At 48.1% G+C, this 19,551-nt stretch overlaps 1 protein-coding gene across 2 annotated transcripts; it reads left to right on the forward strand.

The window, feature by feature from the left end:
• The first annotated feature begins 6,173 nt into the window (after positions 1-6,173).
• LOC106731428 (uncharacterized) lies at positions 6,174-12,373 on the forward strand. 2 transcript variants are annotated; one of them, XM_075928242.2, is made up of 4 exons: positions 6,174-7,890; positions 8,027-8,081; positions 8,215-8,272; positions 8,507-12,373. In XM_075928242.2, exon 4 carries the CDS (start codon positions 9,935-9,937, stop codon positions 10,979-10,981), a length of 1,047 nt encoding a protein of 348 aa, XP_075784357.2. In that variant the 5' UTR covers positions 6,174-7,890; positions 8,027-8,081; positions 8,215-8,272; positions 8,507-9,934; the 3' UTR covers positions 10,982-12,373. The 2 variants fall into 2 exon arrangements, with proteins under 2 accessions (XP_075784357.2, XP_089634818.1); XM_089778692.1 differs by having other exon boundaries at positions 6,174-8,081.
• Positions 12,374-19,551: the final 7,178 nt, after the last annotated feature.

Raw genomic sequence — 19,551 nt, forward strand, 5'->3', positions numbered from 1 at the left:
CACCATTAAGGCCCTGGGTTGGGGTCCGGTGGAGAGGGAGGGCCCGGACCCCCCTACCCCACCCCGCAGTGCCGGACTAGGCCGCTGGGCCTGCCGCGAGTGCCGGACTAGGCCGCCGGGCCTGCCGCGAGTGCCGGACTAGGCCGCCGGGCCTGCCGGTTAATGCTTTGTTCCCCAGGGGAAAGGGGACGGAGGCGGGTGGTACCCCGCCACACTCACATTCAGCCTATCTTCTGTCTGTCTTATGGCAGGGGTCTGGGGATGTGCAGATGTCTGGGTTGGGATGTATGAGGGGCTCAGGGCAGGGGGTTCATGTGTATGATGGGCTCAACGCTGGGGTGTGGAGGGGTGTAGAAGGCAGGGCATTGGGGGTGGGAAATACTATGGGGGGGGAGCCCTGGGACCAGATTACTTTACCTGGCCAAAGCTGGGCTTCTGCACCCAATGGCTGGATGAGGGACTTGGCCAGGAGAGCCACAGCTGAATTGTGGCCTTCCCTCCTACCTGTGTTGCAGCAGTGGGGTGGGAGGCTGCTTCCTGCCCTTCCTCTGGCCAGATGGGGATTTGCCCCAGGGATCAGGACCAGGGACAAGATGCTGCCTGAATATGATCTTGTTAGCCCCAGCACTGGCACACAGAGAAAGCCGCTGGCCACGTGGCCTGCCGGAGAGCAACTGCCCAGCCACCACCAGCTTCTGCAGAGTTGGAGCTGTGGGCAGGGTGGACTGTGTAGCATGTGGCTTGCTGTGGGGGTGCACTATGACCTGGCTTCAGCTCTGGCACACATCTGGGGAGGAAGGGCTGCCCTCAGCCCTGCTTCTTCTGGGGGTGTGGAGCTGTCCCCCACCCACCTTGCCCTGGGGCCCATAGGTGTGGAGACATTCCCCCACCACCATCTTGTCCTAGAGTCTGTGGCAGCTGTGTTGGGTGTGGAGGTGGGCTGGGAGTTCTGGTCTGGAGAAAGGGTGCAGGATCTGGCTGGGGTCTGGCCAACTCCAGCCCTGGGGAAGCTGATGGTGGCTGCCCAGCTTGCTCTGGTGCTACACCATGGCTCAGCTCCAGCTCCGCTGCATGGCCAGGATGGGCCACCTAGTGGTTTCCCAGCTGCAGCTCCAGCCCTGGGGAAGCTGGTGGTGGTTGCCTGGCTCCTCCCGGGATGGGGGATGTGGTAGACCCAGCCCATCTCTCTCCCTTCATCTAATGCCTCATCCTTCCTACCACTGAAGTTATTTCAGATGTTGAAATATGTGTTTTATTTAGAAATGAGACTGCTGTGTCACTGAATTACTAAAGTAAGTTCGAGGGAACATTTTTACGCAAGGTAATGCCACTTATCCCCTTCTCTCTTCCACATACTAGTGCACAGAGAGCTGATGTTACTTTTAATCCGGACACTGTCTCATGACACAGTGGTCCCCTAACTCCTGGAGGAGCTGATAGTCCCAAAGTTACAGTTTTCATAATAGAGGAACTAATGGAAAACGTTTTCAAAACAGCAATATATCTCCTGAATTTGCTTCTCGCATGCATCTGTGGTATGTTCTTGATACCAGAATTGTCATGTTTAACACTCCTTTTCATTTTGATATTAGTTGAATGCAAACAAAGCTGAAGTATAGATAGAAAGAAATGACAGCTTAAGTCATTATGTGCCCAGCTACTGAAATACTTCTCTGGGTTGTCTCTCATTTAGTCCCAAAGTTAATCATGCTTCACACAAATTTGGCATCCCTCTCATTATTGTATAAATACAATAGTGTATTTTTGTCAGACATACATTTTCATGAAACAGGTTGTAGTAAGTGTGTCACTAAAAAGAATCCCGCTGCATTTTTTAAATTTCCTTCCTGAATAATATGTCCCTTTTTGAATCTGCTTCACATGGAGTTATGCAGAGTATCGTTCTATGTTTGGGTCTTTGCAGATTGAGAAGTTTGCACAGTAGACATCTCAGTTCTCACATTCAAGAAGTGATTCTTACTGTGTGTGTTGTGGGGGGAAATCTCGCTCCCCTGGGGTACAGAGCCCCCAGAAGGGTCCAAGGCTGGACGTCAAAGCAGTGAGGCAGGAGAGAAACCTAGAAGGAAAACTTTTATTATGCATGCATGCAGGCTGACAGCTACCAGAGTTAGCAGCCAGCCCTGAGAGACAGTTTCAGGGATTCTTTATACAGTATGTTCAGACAGTAGTTTGTTTTTCTTTAACATATCAAAGTCTCAGCAGAAGTACTCTGAGATGTTTCTGTTCACACCAGGAGTACTAGAAGTAAGTTTTACAGAACAAAGGCACATGAGAGTTTACATGACAAATTGTGACAGACTAGGAGTCTTCATGAACTTGAGATAGGTATTGTAAGGGTCTTGATTAGTTAATTTGATTTCTCTCTGATACAGGGAGAGAGGCCTGGAAAACTTTTAACCCTTACAGCAGTTTTCCTGCACAGTCCCCCCTTTAGACACAATTGGAGTTATTTGATTTTTCTCCCACAGTGTGTCAAGTCTCCATCAATTGAGACTATTTGTTCTTATACTTCACAGGTGACAAGTTTACCTTTAATGTTATATACATCATATAAAACGGACTGTCACGCTAAAGAAAAAAAATCTCATGTCTAAACATTCCTATTCTGCTTTTTTCTCATTCCTTATGCCAGGTCTACATGACACAAGAAATGAGACCACCTAAGCTACGCAACTCCAACTACAAGAATAGCGTAGCTGGAGTCTACATACCTTAAGTCGATTTTTGCAGCATCTTCATTGTAGCAGGTCGATGGGAGAAGTTCTAATGTGAACTTCCGTTATTGCTTATGGCTACACAGAGTAACAGAGCTGATGGGGTGCCATCAATGGTTGATTTATCAGGTCCTAACTATACTCACGAAAACAGGCATGTCAAACTTGAAGCCTACTGAGGGCTGCACAAACGAAAACTGATAGCTTTCAGGGCCACCAAAGAAAATGTACTTTATCAGAAAGTCGTAATTATTTATTACTAGCTGGAGTTACCTGGTGTTAGTCAGGGAACCGGAGGAACAAAATGTAGAAAAACAGTAGTCCATTATCTTTTTTTTGAATGGTAGAAAAGTTGCTCTGATTTCTATAGGGCTTAAAATATAAGCCCATGTCATCCCCGGAGGGGGCAGGAAGGAGTGACCTTGGATGGAGGGGAGGTTACACGCGGGAGGGATGCCCCAGCTCATACCTGGGGCTGCAGGTGCCGCAGGGGGCAGGGCGGGTGCCCGAGCCGTTGTGTGCGTGGGGGTCGGGACACTGTGCCAGAGCAGGGATGGGGGGGGAAAGACGGTCGCTTACATAACTTCACGGGTGGGAGGGGGCGTGTCCCGGATGGCTCTTGGGGGCCACAGGCAGCGGGCACAGGACCTAGAGTGGGTGGGGTGGCCCCTGCAGTCCTGCGGATTACTTTGATTTTTATAGCTTGAGTTGGGGCCCAATAGGATCCAAAAGTACCTTTAAACCTTCTCCTGGATGAAAGGTTATCCCATGCAAAGTTTGGTTGCGGTAACTCTTATAGTGTCTAAGTTATTAGTGCACAAACGTACAAACATTCTCCTTTATATATTATAGATTGTTTTAGTATATTTTATCATATTTTTTCAGGTCTTGTTTTAATATAATACAATAATTTGATGTGTAAAATTATTTGCTCATAAAATAATTTTTAAGTTAAATATAAATTTAAGGTAATTTTTTATATGATACATAACTTATTTTGTTGAAATAAAAACAAGTATAGACCGTGGTTAATCAAATAGAACACACTTCTGTGAAAATTTCAGATACTTTTTAAGTTTGAGGTTTTGCATAAACATATCATTCATGCATTTGCAAAAAATGTACATATATTTATTGATATAAAATTAATATACATTTTGTGACTTTATTTGGGAGTAAAATAACAAAATATTAACAAAATAACCATCACCTCTCCTCCAGAGCCAGACACTCCTCATACCCCCATTCTAACCCAATCCCTGTCCGCTCCCCCACAACCAGGCACTCCCAGCCCCCCTCCTCCCCCCCAACGGTTGCCGTTGCCACCGCCACACACTTCTTCCTCAGGTGCGCTGGGGTGGCATGAGCACAGCGGCCAGCTATGAACGCATGCTGGGTGCCCAGCGCAGAGTGGCCTGGCCTGCTGTGAGCATGTGCTCAGAGCACCCAGTGCAGCACGGCCCGGCTGGCCGTGAACGTGTGCTGTGCACAAAGCAGCACTGGCCGTGGGCAGTCGCCACGGCGCAGAGCGGCCCGCCCAGCTGTGATCTGCACTTGGCCATGTGTTCCGAGCAGTAGCGGGCTGCACTTTATTCCTTTATAAAAATGTACTGGTGGGCCACAAAAAATTTCCATCAGGCTGCATGCAGCCCACTAAACACCAGTTTGACATGCCTTCACTAAAACAAATCCCAGAAGATCAAGCTCCAGAATGTCAATCTCTGGGTAAGTGTCGAACTGGTCTTAGAATGAGGCTTGTTCTCATTCTTGGACTTCACCAAACTGTGAGGTAGATTCAGTAGTAATCTTCAATGTGTATTTCATTTAAAATTAGACTTGTAATGCCTCTTAAAATAGTTTTCTTTTGGCTTAATGGCATACCAAAACACAGCTGCAGACATTGTAGCTGTTCTGCAATCAACTTCCTTTGGGGAAAGTAGCACCTTCACTTGAACAAAGGAGCTTTTATGATTCCACTGTAATGGTAGTTGAGACATCTGCTAAAACTGCAACTGGGCCTTTGTAAGGTGAAGAAGATTGAAGTCTTCTTATAGCCAGTTTATGGCTTCTCTGGATCTGGTAGGGGTACCTTATCAAGTGGCTTTAGAATTCTGGACTTAATTAGAGCATTCTAGCTGCTATAGGTGTGGAATATGCCCAGTTAGTGCACAGCCCTGACTCAGGGCTTTAATCTATAAATTACGTTTCATAAATGCATTGTCATCCTGCAGGAAGTACACCTCCAGATTCCAGTAAAAGTCATTTTGCTTTTACTCTCCTCCAACATTGCCAAAAGCTTGCGTCAATTGTTTAAAATTCCTCCTATCACTTCTTCAGTGTATCACTTATACTACACTGATCTCCCAACTATTGTAGAACCTGTATAAGCATACAGGAAAGCACTGTCCCTGCCACAAGGAGTTTATATTTAATGTCAGCTGGAGTGTGAGAGAAATGGTCCAAGTGGAAATTTGCCATGGATAATTATCAAAGCCACTGAGTCAATTGAGAGACAGTTTCATTTTCAGAAAGTGACTAAGAGTTTCTCTGTGCCCATAGATTGTACTTCTAGTGTGGACACAATCATACCAGCAATGAAGGAGCTTTATGCCAATATAGCTGTTTCTGTATGGGAATGGCTTAAGCTCTTCTGGGATAGGGCACTTTCATATTGGTATAACAACATCCTCACTAGATGTGTTACCAGTAAACTGCAATTACAGGAAATATCAGTTTAAGAAACTGTTCCCTTAATGGAATGTTTGTGCCGCTATAAAAACTGTGTAGACCTGGCTTTGGCTACTGAGGCAGCCGAATGCCTAAATCACTTTTGAAAATGGGACTTCAGTGCTTTTGAAAATGTTAGTAGTTAATACCTCAATACCTTTCGTCACCATGCAATTTTGACAGGTGCCCTGCCCCCTGATGTCACCTACACCCGCCCGCCCCCTGACGACGTCACCTCCGCCCGCCCACCCCCTGACATCACCAAGCGCCGCCCCCCCATTGATGAGATTACCTATCCCCGCCATTTATACAGAGCGGGGTTTCAAGATGGCGGGGCCGTCATTTTTCCAGGGTTCGGGGGACCTCCTGTGAAGTGAAAAGAAAAGGGAGCTCTCGGGCGGTCCGTCTCGACCCGCGGGGGCCGAAAGAGGGAATGGCCGGAAGCCTTTAATAAAAGCAAAAAATCTTAGTGTACACACAGTAGCAAAAAAGCCCTAGCAGTTCCACACACACCCACCCCCAATCAGGCAATAATAAAATAATAAAAAGAAAAAGAAAAACCCTAGATGCAGAAAAAGCACTAGCAGTTCCACACACATCCACCCCCCAATCAGGCAAAAATAAAATAATAGTAAAAAAAGAAAAACCCTAGCAGCAAAAAAAAAAAAAAAAAGCCTATTACACACACACACACACACACACACACACACACACAGAGTAGCAAAAAAGCCCTAGCAGTTCCACACACACCCAACCCCCAAGCAGGCAAAAATAAATTAATAAAAGAAAAACCCTACCTGCAGAAAAAGAAAAGGGCAAAAACCTATTACACACAGTAGCAAAAAAGCCCTAGCAGCTCCACACCCACCCACCCCCAAACAGGCAAAGGGCAGCAAAAAAGAAAACCCCTAGCACGCCCCGGCACAACAAGCCAAAAAAAGCCCTCCTAGTAGCCACACGGACAACGGTAGCAAAAAAAAGAAACCACCCTAAAATACAAAAAGCCCTAGCAGTTCCGCACATACCCCCAAGCAGGCAAACGGCAGCAAAACAAAAAAAAACCTAGCTCACCAAAGAAAGAAAAGGGGTAAAAGTTGTCAGGGAACAAAAGAAAAAAAGTAAACTTTACTCACCCAGCTCCCGCAGCAAAAGAAAGAAGCTACAGTTTGTGAGCCTCCTCGCCCCCAGCCGGGCGCTTCAGCTTACCGGGAATGACCAATTACAAATGACTATGGTTTGACCAATGAGAGCCCATGTTCGGGTTAGCCAATTAGAGGGCCGGTAGGCTGGTTCACTGGCCAATCAAAACAAACCTTTACCCTGCCCGGCACACCGACTTGTTTTAAAAATTAAAAAGCTTGTTTTGTACCATCAACCCCGTTTAATGTGGTTGGTAATTTTCAGGCTAAGAAGAATAAAAGGTATAGCCGAAACACAGTTCTAAGCAAAAATAAGGAAGATAAACACCAACTGGCGGGTAAATTCTTAGGTTAAAATGGGGGAGGAAAAAAGGGATAGCCGAAACACGGCTCTAAGCAAAAATAAGGAAGATAAACACCAACTGGCGGGTAAATCCTTAGGCTAAAATGGGGAAGGGATAGCCAAAACGTAACTTTCAACAGCGGTTTAAAACATTCTGTTACTCAAGGACACAACAAAAGTAGGAAAAATAAAATAAATACGGGGTAGCGCACGCAATTAAAAAAAGTATAAAGTTTACGCCAACGAGCATTAAAAAAATCGGGGGTAAAGCAGCCTAAAAATTAAAAAGAAATACCGAACAAAGAAAAAAGCGGCGGGAAACCCCTCAAAAGAAAAAAGGGGGGGAAAGGAATAACCCAGCATAGCTTTCAGTAGCAGTAAAAAAATAAACACCAGCTGAAAAACGGCCCCGTCACACTAAATCAAAGCCACATGCGCAACAAAAGTAGGGGAAAGAACCCGTCACACAAAATCAAAGCCACATGTGCAACAAAAGTAGGGAAAAGAAAATAATCACGCGCTGAAAAACGACCTGTCACACAAAAGCAAAAAACAGATGCCCAGCAAAAGTAGAAAAAACAAAATAAATGGCAGGGTAGCGCACGCAATTAAAAAAAAGCCACATGCGTAACAAAAGTAGGGAAAAGAACCCGTCACACAAAACCAAAGCCACATGCGCAACAAAAGTAGGGGAAAGAAAATAAACACGCGCTGAAAAACGACCCGTCACACAAAAGCAAAAAACAGATGCCCAGCAAAAGTAGAAAAAACAAAATAAACGGCGGGGTAGCGCACGCAATTAAAAAAAGTATAAAGTTTACGCCAATAAGCTTTAAAAAATCGGGGGTAAAGCAGCCTAGAAATAAAAAAAATACCAACCAAAAGAGAGAAATTTTGGGACCCTTTAGGACGGCTTAAAATTTTGACTATGGAAAGCAACACGATGGTAAAAGCTTTTTAATTTGCGCGGGCGACTACGCTTTGTATGCTTGGGGTTTAAAAGTTAATAACCGCTTTTAACTCGGATATATTTTATGCCCGGTGTTGTTAGGACTTAAAAGCTAACAACTGCTTTTTAACAGGAGGACGCCTTTTTACTGGAACTGTCCGAGGCTGCCCTGGCCGCCTTACATTTTGGTAAGTTTGGGGTTTGTTGTGCAAAGTTACAGCGGCCGTCGGTAAAACCTAAGGAGAGGGGGTAGGGTTGTTTTACAAATGTTACAGGCGCGGATTGTAAAATCAAAGAGCTTTTTTTTTTTGTTTTATTTAGATTCGGCGGGGGAGCAACCTGGCGCTTTATCCGCTACCTGACCAAGAGGCCGTGCGAGGTGGGGTGTGCGGGGGAGAAGGGGAGGGGGGATTACTTTGTGACAGACGGGGCCCCTTTACCGTTCCGCCCCTTTTTTTGGCTTGATTTTTAACGGTTAGTAAAGGGCTTGTGTTAAAACAGCTTGTTTGTTGATAGCTTGCTTAATTGGTGCGTTCCCACCCCGTTTGATTTTTTAACGGCTAGTAAAGGGCCGGTGTTAAAGCAGGTTGTTTGTTTGTTTGTGTGTTGATAGATATCCCCGCGGCCCTTTTAGAAAAAGAAGAAAGGGTGCAGAGATCCCTGAAAAAGACCAAGAAAGCCGCTATCAAGAGCAACAACACAGAGACCGGAGCCCCGGATCTCGAGCAACCCAGCACGTCCAAAGCCGGGTTCCGACAAAGCGAGCTGGGGGTTAAAAGGGCGGGGGGTGTCGTGCCGGGGGTCGGGGGTAAGCGTTGTAAGGGGGATAGCCCTAAGCAGCCGGTGTCGGGCAAACCGGCCGACGCGCAAAAGAAGGTCTTTGTAAACGGGGATAATAACAAAAAACCTAAAAGCAGGGACCTAAAGGACCTTTCGCAATGAGTTATGGAGTTATATGATCTTAGCGTTCGATTCAGAAGCATTCATGAGTTTATGAGGGAGCTGACAGAGAAAAAGTTTCCCAGGCTGGCTTTTGAAGTGATGCAAAAGCAGTACTATGTAGGAGAATTCGGAAATTTAGCTCGAAAGCTGCTAGCTACGAGACGGGAGGTGGAGATAATGGAAAACTGGATGCAGGGGGGAGGGCTCGAGTGACTAACTATGAAAGCTAAAAACGGGCAGGGGGGGCGGGGGGAAAAGTGGGAAAAGGCTAAAAGGCTAAGAAGGGTTATGGTAAAAAAAATTTAAAAAGCCAAAGCGTTTTTATGAAAAGGCTCCCCAAACCCGGAAGGGGGGTGGAGCGCCACCCCCCGCCCGAGCCCGGAAGGGGAGCGGAGCGTCACCCCCTTTCCGAGCCCGGAAGGGGATTCGACCGCCGCCTCCCTCCTGAGCCCGGAAGGGGTTTTGCCCGTAAACCTCCCAACCCCCGGTCCTGAGGAGGTAGAGGCTCCCGAACACCCCCAGGTGTATTTGGAGCAGGTGAGGCACTGGATAAGACAGCGTAGAGGCTTTAACGCTTACGAATATTACCAGGAATTTCGATTTGCTAACCTGGACAGAATAGCGGGGTTCGCAGAGGCCATGGTCGCTATCGACGCCGCTATTCAAAATTTGCTAGACGATATTAACACCCAGGCGGGACCCGAGGATTTCGTACAGCTGCACTTAGACGCCCAGGGCCTCAATCAGCCCCTCTTTTCTTTGAGGAGGCCTCGGGAAGATTTAAACACCGCAAATTTTTTGAATAATCTTGTTTCGGTGTTGCAAAGTAATGCGGAGCTTGTGGGAACGGGCGTTTTAAGACTAGTCGTGACGATTATCAGAAACAGGGCGGGCGGGGTGGCAAGGTCCTTAAAAACCCTCACGTACAGTAAAATCATAGAAAAAAAAAAAACATTTAATCGACCTACGTAACCGGGGAAATAACTTGTGCTTTGCCGGCAGTGTGCTGGGCCTGTTATCGAGTGAAAAACTTACAGACAGCCAATTACTAGAAGGGGCCAGGCGTCTTCACCAGGAGCTGGGGTTTTCGGCCCAAAAAATGATTAGTTTTACAGACGTGGGCTCTTTCGAGGAGCGCTTAGGCGTGACGATCGCCGTGCTGTGTCACGAAAAGGGTCATTGGCGCTTTTGTACAACCGGGGGCGCGCGACACCCCAAAACCGTATTTGTATTGTTGCACGACAAGCACTATTACGGCATTTTAAATATTAAAGCCTTTATAGGGGCGTCGTATTTGTGCAACTACTGTTACGCCACGTACAGTCACAAACACCAACACGCCTGTAAAGGGCACTGTCGTACTTGTGACGGCGCCGAGTGTTGCGAGGTGGCTGCCGAAAGAAAGCGCTGCCCCAGCTGTAAGCTATTTTGCCGTTCCGAGGCCTGCTTAGACAGACACAGGGCGCTGGCGGCGGCCGGTAAAGTCGATTGTAACACCAGAAGCCTGTGTGATAAGTGCGGCTTCTACGCGGCTAAAAATCACCGGTGTAAAAGCAAAAAGTGCCCTCAGTGTTACCAAAAGACAGAGGCTGAGGGGGGCCACGAGTGTTACATGCGTAACATCTCGTCTCCGGAGGAGGGGAAGGACTATGTTTTTTACGACTTTGAATGTATGCAAGAAACGGGGGTGCATGTGCCAAATTATGTGTATGCCTTACACTTGAATAAAAAAGACAGCTGGGAGTTTAAGGGCATAGATTGCGTCAGCGAGTTTGTACAAACCTTTATAGACAAGCGCTTTAAGAACTACACTTTTATCGCGCATAACGCTAAAGGTTACGACGGTTATTTTATTCTGAGACAGCTGATTAAGGAACAAATGCCCGTCAGCCCCGTCACGCAAGGCGGGAAACTTATGTGCGTTACGGTAACGAATTTAAACATTAGGTTTATAGATTCTTTAAATTTTTTGCCCATGAAACTTAGCAAGTTACCCAAAGCTATGGGGTTCCAGGGTGTTAAGGGCTATTTTCCGCATTTTTTTAACAAGGTCGAAAATCAAAACTACGTGGGCCCTATGCCCGACGTAGAAGCCTTTGGCGTAGAGTACATGATGCCCGAAGAACAAAAGGACTTTCTGAACTAGCACCGGCACCGCCGCCAAAACACGTTCGATCTGCAAAAAGAACTGCGCTATTGTCAAAAAGATGTTGAGATTTTGCGCGAGGCCTGTGACCGGTTCAGAAAAGAAGTCATGAGGATGACAAAAAAACAAATAGTTAAAAACCCCGGGCAAGATAACGAGGAGGTGGTCACTAAGCGCATAGACCCCTTTCAGTACCTCACGCTAGCGTCGATCTGCATGGCCATGTACCGGTTTAACTTTTTACAGCCGCGCACCATAGCCCTGCTGCCGCTAGACAATTACCATAACCAACAAAAAAGATATTCCACGCCGGCCATTCAGTGGTTGCTGTACGTCTCTCACATAGAAAACCTTTACATACAGCACGCTTTGCAGGGCGGGGAGCTTAAAGCGGGTTCCCACTTTTTAGACGGGTACGCCGAGGTAGAGGGTAAACCGACGGCCATTTAATTTAATGGTTGTTTTTTTCACGGTTGTCCGGTTTGCTATTGTGAAAACGATTTCAACCCTCTGCTGGAAGCGACCTACGGCCAGCTGTACAACCGCACGATAATTAAGACCGAGTTTTTGAAAAAACAGGGCTTCGAGGTGAGGACCTTGTGGGAACACGAATGGCAGGCCATGCTGGCTAACGATAACCGGGTGGGGGCCTTTTTATGAGAAAAAAAGTTACCGTCACCTTTGATTCCCAGAGACGCCCTTTACAGGGGTAGAACCAACGCCGTTTGCTTGTATTACAAGCCGCGGCCTGGGGAGCAGATTCATTACTACGATTTTACCAGCCTTTACCCCTTTGTTAACAAAACTAAGCGTTATCCCGTGGGACATCCGGTTATCGTGTATAAGGATTTTGGGGACATCCGGCAGTACTTCGGTTTCGCCAAGGTTAAAGTGTACCCCCCCGAGAGGGCTGTATTTTCCCGTTTTACCCTACAGGCTCGGCGGTAAGCTCACCATCCCCCTGTGCGCCCTGTGCGCGGAAACAAAACAAGAGGCCCTTTGCGCTCACAGTCGGGAGGAGCGGGCTTTAACAGGGACCTGGTGCACGATAGAGCTGGTGGAGGCTTTAGACAGGGGCTACGCGATCGCGGAAATTTACGAGGTTTGGCACTTTAACGTCACCTCGGACACCCTGTTTTCAAACTATATTAAATTGCACCTGAGACAAAAACAGGAAGCCTTGGGGTTCCCTCCCTGGTGTACGGACGATGTGAAAAAAATACAGTATGTTAAACAGTATCGGGAAAAAGAAGGCGTGTGCCTGCACCTAAATAAAATTAAGGTTAACCCCGCAAAAAGACAAATTTCAAAACTGTTTTTAAATTCCTTGTGGGGAAAATTTGGCCAACGGACAAATTTAACTAACACCAGCATCGTGACGAATCCGGACGAGCTCTTCAAGTACGTTTTTGTACCTTATTACGCCTTGTCGTCGTGCGAGTTTATCGACGATGTCACGGCAGTGGTGTCGTGGAAGTACGAAAAGGAGCGCTGCACCAGTTCGAGCAACACAAACATGTTCATCGCTTGCTTCACCACCGCCTACGCCCGCCTAGAGCTCTACCGCCTCTTAGACCGCTTACAAGAGCGGTGTCTTTACCACGACACCGACTCCGTGATATTCGTTAGCAAAGAGGGAGAGTGGAACCCGCCCTTGGGGGATTATCTAGGGGAGCTGACCAGCGAAATCGCGAAGGGAGAGCACATCGTGGAGTTTGTGTCCGCGGGGCCTAAAACGTACGGGTACAAGCTATCCGGTGGGCACACCTGCATGAAAGTCAAAGGTATCACGCTCAACGCCGGAAACAGCAAAAACATTAATTTTGAAAGTTTAAAAGAGCTCGTCAGGGCTTACCCGGCGGGGAGCGCTCCAAAAGAGATCGTGGTACGACAGCCGGGGATAGTCAGGGTAAAAAAACACTGGCTGATAGAAACAAAAACTTTAAAAAAACCCCAAAAGGTCCTTTACGACAAAAGGGTTCTCGAGGAGGATTTCAAAACCTGGCCGTACGGGTACTAAATATAATGCAAAGCCCGCTTCGCTTCGTTCACCCCTTTTCCTGTCTGCTTTGCGGCCCTTCGAACTCTGGAAAAACCTTTTTTATAAAGCAGCTGTTAGAAAACGGGGATAAACTGCTATCACGCGTGCCTGAAAACATTGTCTGGTGCTATAGCTGCTGGCAGCCGCTGTATAAAGAGCTGCTGCAAAAATTTCCGCGGGTGACGTTTATGGAGGGGTTACCGGAAACTTTTAATGATGAACGGCTGTTTCCTAGCAATAAAGCGAATATGATAATTATAGACGACCTGATGGAGTCTGCTTCTGAAAACGGCGAAATCGAAAAGGCCTTTACAAAATACGTGCACCACAGAAACCTAAGCGTCATGTACATCGTGCAAAACATTTTTTGTCAGGGGAAAAAAAAGAACGATTAATTTAAATACCAAGTACATGGTTCTTTTTAAAAAACCCCGCGATAAGCTGCAAATCACAACGCTGGCCCGCCAGATGTATCCCGGTAAAACGCGGGTTTTTTTGAGGCCTTTGAGGATGCTACCAAAAGACCTTACGGGTACCTGTTGGTGGATTTAAACGCTTCAACGCCCGAAGCCTACAGGTTAAGAACCGGGCTTTTTCCCCCCGACTGGCCCTGCGTATACGTGTTTAAAAAAGCTAATAAAAAATAGATGGTTGTACCGAGGGCCCCCATTTTTACAAAAGAGCGGGGTTCCGCGCGATCATGTCCACGTGCGTGCACAGAAACCTGGCTCTGTTGAGGCTTCTCATAAAAGCCAAGCCGCAGCAAAGAAAAGCTATCCTCTGCGCGGCCTCTGACGACCTGGTGGCGGCCATCTCCGAAATAGCGCTCAGCACTTTAAAGGGCAACGTCCCCCTCAAACCGCGCCAAATAAGCGTGCTAAAAAAAACCCGGCGGGCTATCAAAAAACTGAGCGATAAAAGCCTGTCCCTCAAAAAGAAAAAGCTCCTTGTCAAGCAGTCGGGAGGCTTTATCGGCCCCTTGCTGAGCTTTGCTCTCCCTCTACTGTCGGGCCTGCTAACCAGCAGATAAAACCCACCCGCACCGGCCCCGGGGCAGGAGCAAAGAATGGAGCACGCTGAAAAACTGTATCTGGTGCCTAGCCGCCAGTTGGAGCAGCTGAAAGGCGGGGAAGAAAACATCAGAACCACCGCCGCTCAGCGTTTGGATGCGGAAATGAAAGACGTTCTTCAAAGAACCGGCCTCCCCGACTACGAAAAGGCAAAACTTTACGAAAGGGCTTTGCAAAGATACCTGGTGTTAAACAGGCAGGGGGAAGCGGAAAAAACTAAAATAAGTCTCTGGCTCCCCGAGCTCCCGACAGAAGCGTCGGAGGAAAAGCCTCCCCCCGAAGCCGTCGGCAGAACCGAGGACTTTGTGGTTCGGGACGTGCTGGAGGGGGTAAACCCCCGCTATAAAAAAAAAGCCGAAATGCTGCTACATAAACTCGGCCGGCATAAAGACATCGCCTCTTGGACCGCCGACGGGGGTTTTGTGTACCGGGGGACGCCCGTGGTCGGCTCTCACATGCTCGACTTAGTGAGGGGGGTAACAGGTCCTTATTCTTTCGCTAACAAGAAAGCTGCTCCCAGGGGCTGGAAGGCTTTTATGAAAGCCTTGGCGGAGCTAAATGCCCCGACTGCCGTCGTGAGTCACGTTACCAATAAAGAATATTTAGACAGCCTTAAAGCGGGGCTAGAGTCAGGAGAGGTCTCTTCTCAGCGCCCCGCCGATAAAAAGCAGAAAATCGCCCAGCGTAACGTCCAGCTGGTTAAAAAGGGCGGCGATGGGGTAGTTTGTCAGCGCCACCCGCTCGTCATCATCCAGATCCGTGCCGTCTGCTTTTACCACCCGACAACACACGTGCAGCAGGGTGTTGTTAAGATCCAAGTAATGATCTCCGTGTCCGGAAATAAAAAATTCTAGGGGGGTGTTCACCGTTAAAGCGGACAGGGGCGGAATCTCCACATAGTAACTGTTCTCGATGCTGGTTTGCGTGGGGGCTATTTGAAAGAGATCCAGCTCCGATTTGGCGCATTCTTTGGACCCGCAATGAATAAAAGACATTTTAAAATATATCCCTTTTACCGCGGGGCCCGGGGCTCTGTCTCTTCTTCTTAGCGCGCGTTTTAGTTCTGGGGGCGCGGCGTTTCCCCGACGCCTTTTTTATTTTAAAGGGCCTGGGGGGCCCCGTGAACGGGAGGCGCGTCGCGGTTCTTTTGCGCCGCACCACCGCTAACCCCGAACCTTCCTGGGACCCGATTTTGTTCATGACGGTGCTGGTCACGTGACTTACCACGTCCTTGGTTATGTTTTTGGCGGCGGTTTTCATGTGGGGCTTAATTATTTCAAAGCCTCTTCGCAGCAGGGGGACGGCTTTCCTAAAAAGGCCGCGAAAAATTCCGCCTAAACCGGCCCCGTACATCATGGGTAATCCGTGATACCCCGGCAGGGCATACCCCGCCTGGGCTTTATAGTAGTTTCTATACACCGCGGGGTCCCCGTGGTTTTTTACGATCCTCATTCCTCCGTTTTCCTGGGTCGCAGGTGGAGTTTAACAATCACCTTTCCGTAACTAAATAAAACGTTTTTATTTTGATCCGTTTTTATTTCGATGGTCACGGTCCCGATGTGTTGCTTGCTCATGGGCACGTAATGCGGCTTGTCATAGGCGAGGGTAATAAATTCGTTATTGCTGTCCTGGGTGGGGACTCAATGCAACAGCGGCACGTAGTGGTCTCCCACTAACTGATGTTCCACGATGTCCGTGTATACGTTTAAAGAGTTAAACCCGCCCGTAATGTCGGCGGGGTGCGGCGCCACCTTGCAAGGCCTGCTTGGTATCACGCCCAAGAGCGCCGCCAACTCCCCCTCGGCGGAAAAATAAGCCGCGCCCCGGGCGGTTTTTAACCAAACCCGCCTGGTCACCGGGTCGTAAACGAGACGCGCGGTTTGGTTCTCGGCCTGCTTCTTGATGGATTCGTTAAGGCCCTCAACTAAATGCTGAACGGAGGAATAATAACCGGGCTGCATTGTAAGACGATTAATTTCTTTTTCAGAGGCTATCGTAAACAGGGTCTCGTGAGACAGGGTATTCCACGAATGACAATAATGAATTTCGGATAAGGCGACTTCCCAGCGGCCGTTCAAATTTAAAGGCTTGGCCAGCTGTACGGTAAAATTGGAGCTGGTGTTCTGAGGAAAAACCGCGGCGGAGGCGTTGCTGGGTAAGGTGACGTAAATGCCCCCTTCGGCCATCTTTTTTCCCCAACCGTCTTAAAGGTCTAGCGCGTGAGCCGCTTTTACCCAGCTGTTAAATTTATCAGGCCACCCTTTCCATTTTACTAAAAGAAGCTGGTTTTTACCCCGCCCTTTTTTGGCTAAATTTTTTTCTATCCTATACACGCGGTCCTGATTAGGGTTAACTTTTTGTAATTCTTCGGAATAAAAAGACCCCCTGACTTTTTCTTCTCCGTAATCTTTTAACGCGTACGCCGGTCTCGGCCCCCGCGATACGACGTCGGTGACGATAAATATTTCGTCCGTAAAGGTCTGCTCGTAGCCCTTTTCAAACACCCCCTTTGTTTTAGAAATTCTCACGTGATCTCCTTTTTTAAAAAGGGGCGGCGCCGTTTTTATTTTAAAACTATCCCCGTAAATTGTTTTCCAGACGCTCAGAGCGTTAGCGGGCGTCACGTCGACGGGGCGTCTTTTTATGGTCCTGTGATAACTCCCGTTGTACCCATCTAGAAAGGCCTGCAACACGTTAACGTACCGAAAGGTGTTACGGGCGGTAAAATACCTCCACATCTGGGATTTCAGGGTCCTGTTAAACCTCTCCACCATCCCGGCCTTCACCTTGTTATTGGTAACAAAGTGGCGCACGCCGTGTTGTTTTAGTAAAGTTTCTAAAACCCGGTTTAAAAACTCTTTTCCTCTATCTGTTTGTAATTTTTGAGGCACGCGGCCTTGTTCAAAGACCGCTTTAAACGCCTTAGCTACTTCGGGCCCCGTTTTGTTTTTTAGCGACACCGCCCAGGCGTGCTTAGACAAAATGTCTATCGCCGTTAAAATATATTTACGGTCGTCGTTGTGACCGGAGTAGGGCGTCATGTCGACCAAATCCGCTTGCCATTGCGCGTCCACGTCGGACACCACGGTTTTATTTCTTTTAAACTTTATTCTTGCCGGCTTGTGTAAAGCGTAAGCATCTTGGTCCGCGAGCCAGTTGGCGACCTGTTTTTTACTTAAAGCCGCATGCCGCCTTTTAGCGGCTTGATATAGGGGCGTCACGCCCCCAAAACTACCGGCTTCCCCGGGAGAATAATACACCGCTTTTAGCCTGGCAGCCATGTCTAAACCCCCGCACCGCCCCTCCGCTCGCTTTAATAAGCACACAAGTGTCGGGATGTTTCTCGTGAATACAACATTTTTCTTTTGCTTTATTAAATACATAAGCATTCGTCCTACACATAACGCTTTAATCAAAACACAACTTTTTTTTGAACCCCCTCAACCCCGCGACGCGACGCGTAAAAAGTGTCGGGGTTAATTTTGCCGATCCTTCTGCATGCCGAGCGGCCCGCCTTTATCATCACCTTTTTTGACAGGTTTATCAAATAGGTTGTGGGGTCTGCGCTCTCGGCTACCTCCCTGAGCGTTTTAATAACGTGTGCTACCGTTTCGGAGGTTACGTTTAGCTTATCCCATTTGTGCCCTTCGGCCATAATAATGTACAAAACCCGCGCGACATCCAACTTAGTAGCGATACGTCTCAGTTGGTAAAACTCCTCTGAGCGGTTCCAAAACAAAATGTTAAAATTAAATGGATCGGGGTATTTTTCCGCACACGGCGCGCAGGTTTCAAACATCACCTTTTTCAAACAATGGTAAAACACTTTTACTATCACGGCTTTAACAATATCGTCCATAACCAGCTCTCCCTCGTCCTGGCTGTTTTCTTCGTTGCTTTTTTTTTTTCTCCTCTGTGCTCACGCAAAAGCAGCAAGTGCATATCACAGCTACCCCCGTCCGAGCCCCGCTCTCGTCATCCTCTGAAGAGGTCAGCTGTTACAAACAAACACACCAAAAATTACATCTTTATTTTTGCGACCCCCGTTTTACCATAAAAATAAAGCCTTTTACCTCAATCACCCCGTCGTCCATGTCATACCCCGTGTCGGCTTCCTGTTATTAAACACGAGATTTAACTTTTGTTGTTTAGAGCCGTATTTTATTTCTTTTTAATAAAATAAATTTTGCTTTTACCGTCTCTCGCTCTTCTGCCTCTGCCCCCGAATCCGGGGAGTTTATCAGCCCTTCAGACGGCGGCGGCGGCGGGTGATTTTCCTTATCGCTCGCCCCGGCCTCTGGCTCGGGACCCACAGCCCCGTATACTTTTTCTGTTTCCTCGGGACCCGTTGCCGTGTCTGCGCTTTCTCCTTCTTTTACAGCGGTCCGTGTTTCGGGGGCCATGTCCTCGTACACGGTGTCTTCTTCTTCTTCCTCGGGGATCATCACCTCGCGCGTGCTCTCTGCTTTTGGAGCGCTAACCTATAAAAATATAACATTAGTATCGCGCGACCGCTTTTGTCCGCCTTTTGCTACAAAACCCCCCGCCGAGCCGCTTACCGCTGTTTTCGGCTCTTCGTCCGCAATAGACGTCCTAGGGTTTTCCTCCACACAGCTCTTCTTCTTTTTCACGGGCGTCAAACCGCCCCACATTTTCGACTCTCTGTCTATAGGAATGTTTATTTGAGCCAGCGGCGTAGCCTTCAGGGCGCCCCAAAAGCGCTCGGTTTCCTTAACGTCTGCAAAATCCTTTAGGCCGGCCATAGATCTGTTTTGGGGCCCGCCCGTAGGTCCGTGTCGTTTGGTTTTAAAACTAACCCGCTTTTATACACAATAAAAAACACAATAACGCCACCCTCTAACTTCTATTGGTCCGGCCTCGAGGGCGGAGATGAAGTTCTATTGGCTCCGCCTAACAGATGGCTAGGCCTCTCCGGCCGCCCCTCCAGCCATTCCCTCTTTCGGCCCCCGCGGGTCGAGACGGGCCGCCCGAGAGCTCCCCTTTCTTTTCTTTTCTTTTCTTTTCTTTTCTTTTCTTTTCTTTTCTTTTCTTTTCTTTTCACAGGAGGTCCCCCGAACCCCGGAAATATGACTGCCCCGCCATCTTGAAACCCCGCTCTGTATAAAGGGGCGGGGATAGGTAATCTCATCAATGGGGGGGGGCGGCACTTGGTGATGTCAGGGGGAGGGCGGCGCTTGGTGATGTCAGGGGGCGGGCGGGCGGAGGTGACGTCAGGGGGCGGGCGGACGGAGGTGATGTCAGGGGGAGGGCGGGTGTAGGTGACGTCAGGGGGCGGGGCACCTGTCAAAATTGCATGGTGACGAAAGGTATCGAGGTATTTACTACTAATGTTAACCCAGGCTTTGATATAGTCCCGGTTATATTTTAATTATAAACACTCCTCCTCTGCCCCCTCTGCTTAGGCCCTTATTAATAAGCTGATTTCTTGTAGGTGGCAT

This window comes from Pelodiscus sinensis, chromosome 5, assembly GCF_052426305.1.
Source record: "Pelodiscus sinensis isolate ZL-2025 chromosome 5, ASM5242630v1, whole genome shotgun sequence".
Classification (NCBI taxonomy): domain Eukaryota; kingdom Metazoa; phylum Chordata; order Testudines; family Trionychidae; genus Pelodiscus; species Pelodiscus sinensis.